Genomic DNA, 6,167 nt, shown 5'->3' with positions numbered 1-6,167 from the left:
TTGATGAATTGGAAGAAGTGGGTTGGAGATTGGTTTAAATACGTAAGAGAAAGAGGGAGAAGAGAGGACGGATGGAGGGAGGAACCCGTGGCGGGTTAAATATATGCTGATGGGATGGATGGATGGTTCTTGCCGGAAGGCGTGCCTGTTGGCAGGCCAGCGAATTAACGCGACGATACGGCAGCGACGGCCCGTCTAAGGCGCCATAAGGTGATCCGAAGCAGAAAGATACCGAATCAATTGGATTCTTACAGTGAATTTTGGAGGGGGGCTGTATTATCAAGAAAGACCGCCCGAGACTGAGCCTTGGGAGAGCCCCGCCAATTGCCCCTCCTCTCCACCGCCGATATCTTTGCTATCTAGACCGTCCTCGGTGACAAATCCACCTCCGTCCTCTCCTTCATAGTCATTGTCTAGATCGGGATGCTGATTGATAACACTCAATTTTGTGCTCACTGCTCAGGGGCTCCAATACCTTATGACTCAGCTGACACTGTGCTCAACTAATCTTTGAGCCATACTGTGAGTATTTCGGAGTCTCGACCGGGTTACAGGCCGAGATCGATAGTAAGTCTGAAAGACAGTGCAGGCGGAACTTATTCCCCCACTCGGACCATCATCATGATACCTCAGACTGACCTTCAGATACAGTTACAGAAGTATCTAAGCCATGAGTTCCATTATGATACTATAATGATACTATCCAGTACCGAAACAATAATCAATCGCGTCCACAGCAACAGCTCCTCGTTAGCCTGAGGAACTAACCGATTGCCACGGCAGTCTCACCCAGTAGCACATCTCCGCCTCACTTCCCAAAAACTACTCCGGAGTAATCACAAAAACCAACTCCCGGACTGACAGACACCACCCTACCTAGTATCGCTCTTATCTGCAACCTAAGGTACCTATACAGAGTCACAGACCCCGGCCCTGCAGGAGGCCGTTGAGACGATCCCACTACTCCCGATGGAGCGCGCTCATTGGCGGACGGCCAGATGGCGAGGACTGTGGATCTCCGAGGCGAATCTCAACCCAATCAAACTTCTCACGGCGTTTGTTGCTGGCAGGGATACGTACTGTGTAGAATCTTCTACGGCTTGTCGGCTTTCTCACCGCCAAACACCCGCCAACTACGTAACCAGCCCCAAGAACCTTGGGGCTTTCGTTCCCCCGCCACTAAGCCGGATCAAAACATCCCTGGTTCCGAAACAACAAGGCTTGGTCCCCATCGCAGGGCGGTACGACGAAGGGGAAAAAATGAAGAAGTTGGTTCCGTGGGTACACATGCAATTTTGTGCCATGCTCGCCACAGAAGTCAATTGAGGTTCTTTTGCTGTAGGAGGGTTGATTCTGCCGGTCAAACAGGTACGAATCTGATAAGACGTTTCGCTGCTTGTCCTCCGTAGTAGCGGTGGCTGTGAATACGCGACATTCTGGTGTCATCTGGACCCTCTGATTACGGTCAAGTTTCCTGCGCAACGACTGATTGTTATGTAGAACTCAGTGATTGATGCTCAGTCATGCACAATACGCTGGGTCTCGGTCTTCACATGCAACCGACTGATTATCTAAGGCAGGTCGAAGTCCGGGGCAACCGTCTCCACTATGCTTATAGAGCATCTGGGTTCCAGAAGGCGATGATTATCGCCACCGATATAATCAGGGACTGATCTGTACATGCTTACATACAGTGCCCAGCATCACTAAGAAATCGTGTCTAGATGCAGGAACCCTCAACCGGATGAACTGATGGCGCCGCATTCGTCTTGAAGGTTGAGACAAACTACTATTCTTGTGAGGCTGTCACTACAAGCGTTGACGGTTGTGCTTCCCAGGCAGAGCCAGTTGTATTGGCAGTGGCATATATGAGCGAATGGACAAGGTCAAAGCAGTTTGGCTATAGCGGTCATGTTGTCAGACAACTCCTTCGCTCGAATTTGAGCAACCATCCTAGAGTTTCGACGCCAGACTCAGAAGCTCAGCGGTGAAACACTGGTGAAAGACCTCTCCTCCTGCGCCAGCGAGTGCAAAGCAGACAGTAGGGTGAGATCGGCGGCCGACAAACCGCTGCTTCGCTGCACACCAGGAACATGAAAAGGCCGTTCTTCAACCTCACAGACCTTGCCATGACTGGGGAGCTCGCCAGTCTGGAAGTATTCTCGAATCACCTTGGCTGAGCACAACGACGGCCCGCTCAATGTACAATGCTGCAGAACGAGACGTTGAGTATCAGTATGTTTGCCGCCACTGTAGGTAACAATCATGACAACCAAAAGTGTAGGGCACTTACCCCAACTGAGTTCTGCTGTAGTACAACCGACCCGGGAAACTGCTTCGACATTGTGAATGCACTGCAGGGACTTTGTTAGCTATATGTCAAAAAGACACAGAGAGAGTTAAAAAAGCAGACTGACTTTCGGAGAGGCGTGACTGGGTCGTAAGTGTTTCCCGCAAACAACAGCGGATGAGATGTGTTCCCAGCGATTGGGCCTTCAGTAGAATAAGTCAGGGTTGATAGAACAATCCGAACTATCAAAGAATGCGCCTACCCTTCAATTGCCATGCAGGCCTTGCCTTCCACTCGATGCAGCCGAAGCGGATCTCAGCCCATATGTCCCCCACAGTCTCACTCTGGTTACGCAGCGTATGCCAGTAGTCCCTGAACGTCTCTTTATCTATTCCACGGATATCCTGCCCGTCGGAGCATAGGATGCTCATCTGCGCCTCGTCGGTATTTTCACCCGGAACCATACACGGCTTGGAACCATTAGGTTCACACGGGGGCGTCCGACGCCAGTCCTGGCGCTCCCGCTGTTTGTACTCGGCGAACGCGGAGCCGTTCCTGTGAGTGAGGTCCGTCAGGAATCGCGCCACCCGCTCGAATGACTCCATCGGCGTGTAAACCGCCTGCATTACCAGCATCTTCACATCGCTGTAGGTGATGATGTCCGGGCCGCGGTCCCCCGACGCCGGAACCGCGACCGGGTTCAACTTGAGGGTCGTCAGGAGATTCTCGTAGCGATCGATCGTCGCTTGCAGGCCCCCCTGCCCCGTAGCGAACGAGCATACATCCGGCCCGACGGAGTCGCAGAGCTCGAAGAAGGACAGCCACGCCGCGTCCGCGTCCTGCAGGTTCGTGAGCCAGCCGCCCGCGTAGTAGTCGTTGACGTCGCACACGCCATCAATCACCGCGCGGTGGATGCGATGGGGCTGCATCGCGGCGAACGTGGATCCCAGGACCGTTCCGTACGAGAACCCCCAGTACTGCAGCTTCTCCTGGCCTGGCACCCAGCGACTACGCCGGAGGATCGCTTTTGCCTCTGCCTCCTCGATGCTGCTGACGGACTCCTCCAGCGAACCCCTCTCGCGCAAGCTTCCAAGAATCCTCTTCGTTTCATGCTCCCGCCACTCGCCATGCCGCTCAATGAGCTCAACCATATCCGCGACCACCGTCGGGGTGTTCATGAACCGCCCGATCCATTCGCCGCTTTCCTCGTCCCCCGGGTGAGTGCAGGTAAACCCCATTGCGCCATGCCGCGCCCACCGCGCATCAAAGACCCCCTCCTTGCTCCCCAAAATCCCCTCCGCATCCACCTGCAACTTCCACGCCCGTCGCGCGGCCGAGTCACGGAAACACGAGAATGCGGGGGTGGTGTTATTGACCCCGCGGGGATCAAAGCTGACCACATCGAAAAACTTTTCTTCGTTTTGTTGTTGCGAATCCGGCGCTGCCGGCTGCGCCGCCGAGTCCACCACGGTCTGGATGTGCTGCCCCCGCTTGAGGAGCATACTCACGCCCGAACCGCCTGGGCCCCCGGGGTTCAGGAGAATCGGCCCGCCGTATCGCGGATCGGTGACAGGGACCTTAGCGGGGCGCTTGATCACGGCCAGTGCGATCTTCGCGCCATGAGTGTCTGTGCGGTTCCAGTCCATGGGGAGCTCGAGGCGGGCGCATTCGTGGCCGTCGAAGCAGGGGTGGTAGATGAGGTGCTCGGTGGGTGTGATCTGGATTGTTTTTCTTAGTTTCGGATTACAAGGATTCAGATCAGACTCAATATATTTACTTGGTCCCAGCTGAAAGGACTGCCTTTATCGGCATGTGGAGAGCCATGATGGGGCTTCGCGCACTGCGGTCGGAGAAGGTGCAGGTGGGATTGGGACAGAGCCACGGCTCCGACTAGTAGTAGGACGATGACATGGATGGCTCGTTTTGCGGGCCGTGACGAGCTGGATGGCGATGGTGGGATTGGTGACTGGGGTCCAGGAAGGTAGTCGTTTGGTTTCCACGAGGGAGGCATCATCATGTGATAGAAAGGGTTGCAAGCCGGCTTTCTCGAGTAGAAGTATCAGCGCACCCAGGTGTTGGAACAGGATAAATCTTCGTGTGTCATGGACTGACATTGTGTTGCTACCACTGAGTAATACATATGCCAACGGCAAGTCGTGTCCGGTTGTATGCGCTAGTCTAGTCTATAGCGGCGTTGCATCCATGCAGCCAGCAGTCCAGGCGGTATTGACGGCCTCGTATCTGCCATGTTCACAATGGAGTGACTCCTGGTAATTAAGTGCTCATTTGACCTCTATGATACCAAGTAACTAAATCTCTATCGGTTTGAACGCGACCGAGTCCCAATTCTTGGAATTTGCGGGGTTCACTGTTGCCACCGACTGGAGGTTGGATGCATGCTTAAGCATAATAAACAATTGCGTGATATATCTTTAGCTGGCAGATAAGGCGGGCGGCGAGCAACCACCTTTCTACAACGTAATAATCACCACTTTACTAGTTATCTCACCTCACTTTGCAGAGCTCATCAGAACTCCATCGTCCTATCTTCCATCCCTAAACCTAGCTATCCCAAATTGAAATAGCGAGTAATCCAACTTACTCGGTACGTAGTATCGGACTAAAATCTGACATCCAGCCCCAACAAAACAAGCCTGCCTACACAGTACATGCGTAGCAAGATCACATGACCATAAGCATCACACCACCACAAGCCAACCACAACAATTAATGTAATCTCCGAACTATAAGCCAGTGCTCCTCCTCATCAACCACGCATCTCTCATCCCAAGTGCGTCTCAGCCAAAATAAGCTCCTCAATCTGACAAAAAACAATGGCCGACATCAAGCCACCATTCACCGAGGAATCAGCCCGCAAAAAGGTCAAAGCGGCCCAGAACCTGTGGAATTCCCAGTACGTTTGGTCTCCTAGCTGTTGTCGTTAGGGCTCGAAGGTGCTATTTGTTTTTGTTTCACCTGTGATTTCTTGCAAACTACTACTCTCTGTTGCAAGATGTCTTTTTGTCGTGTCTCACTCGATATCGCTCACGCCCACGCAGGCATGAAGGAGTCACATCATCATGCATACAGTAGACATTTGCTTCCCCCCTCCCACTCCCCCCCCTTGCTTGCGGGAATCGAGGGAGATCCCCCCACCCCTTCCTCTCTCTGCAACCCGCCCTCGTGCTGCCCCTTTCCATTTTCTGCATTTGCATCACAGGATTTCCCATCTCTCTAAATCTGCACCTCGAGGGCAGCATTATGCAACAAGAAACCTAAGATGTTTGTGCTCAAGACGAAACGTCGGCACCGAAACCTCACCTTAGATCATGCCCTCAGCGTAAATACTATTCTTTCCCGCACAATACTTACGAAGCGCCCCAGAGACCCCGTTCGAGTCGCGCAGGCCTACACCCCGACCTGTATCTGGCGCAACCGCACCTCCTTCTTCACCGGAACCGAGGGCATCGTCGAGTTCCTAACCGCGAAGTGGAAGCGCGAGCGGAGCTATCGTCTGCGGAAGGAGCTGTTCGCGTTCACGGACGACCGGATCGCCGTGCAGTTCTGGTACGAGTTCCAGGACGCGGACGATGGGCTGCGCTGGAAGCGCTGCTACGGGCTGGAGGACTGGACCTTCGACCGCGAGACGGGGAAGATGCGTAAGCGGATGATGAGTGGGAATGATATCTTGATTGGACCCGATGGGAATGGCGAGGGGAGGTGGTTTGTGGATGGGGTGGATGTTGACGAGGCGGAGATTGGGGAGGAGCATTGGTAGTGATGAGATTAGCTTGGTGTCCTTATGTGTTTATGAGACGATAGCTATACTGAGTAATCCGATATCCCCGTGGCCACGAGCACGGATTTTGCATGCGAG

At 53.6% G+C, this 6,167-nt stretch overlaps 2 protein-coding genes across 2 annotated transcripts; one reads left to right on the top strand and one right to left on the bottom strand.

Moving 5' to 3' along the window:
• Window positions 1-2,096: 2,096 nt before the first annotated feature.
• Window positions 2,097-4,011, bottom strand: ASPACDRAFT_2909 (alpha/beta hydrolase; the record flags this gene model as incomplete). The annotated part of the gene is made up of 5 exons (XM_020199609.1): window positions 2,097-2,210; window positions 2,294-2,354; window positions 2,418-2,493; window positions 2,553-3,314; window positions 3,363-4,011. Coding segments are annotated over 5 exons (1,662 nt in total), but the record flags the coding sequence as incomplete, so codon positions are not given.
• Window positions 4,012-5,075: 1,064 nt separating this feature from the next.
• On the top strand, window positions 5,076-6,167 carry ASPACDRAFT_76492 (nuclear transport factor 2 family protein). Its single transcript, XM_020204720.1, has 2 exons — window positions 5,076-5,204; window positions 5,675-6,167. Exons 1-2 carry the CDS (start codon window positions 5,125-5,127, stop codon window positions 6,066-6,068), a joined length of 474 nt encoding a protein of 157 aa, XP_020058381.1. The 5' UTR covers window positions 5,076-5,124; the 3' UTR covers window positions 6,069-6,167.

This window comes from Aspergillus aculeatus, assembly GCF_001890905.1.
Source record: "Aspergillus aculeatus ATCC 16872 unplaced genomic scaffold ASPACscaffold_4, whole genome shotgun sequence".
In the NCBI taxonomy this organism is placed as follows: domain Eukaryota; kingdom Fungi; phylum Ascomycota; class Eurotiomycetes; order Eurotiales; family Aspergillaceae; genus Aspergillus; species Aspergillus aculeatus.
The sequence above is the reverse complement of the archived record's forward strand: the minus strand, read 5'-3'. Positions and strand labels throughout refer to the sequence as shown.

Bases quoted from the DNA above. Each gene is read 5' to 3' on its own strand.
- ASPACDRAFT_76492 (XM_020204720.1), top strand. From the start codon at position 5,125: ATGGCCGACATCAAGCCACCATTCACCGAGGAATCAGCCCGCAAAAAG. The intron at 5,205-5,674 runs GTACGTTTGGTC...GAAGCGCCCCAG, and splicing joins CAGAACCTGTGGAATTCCCA to AGACCCCGTTCGAGTCGCGC.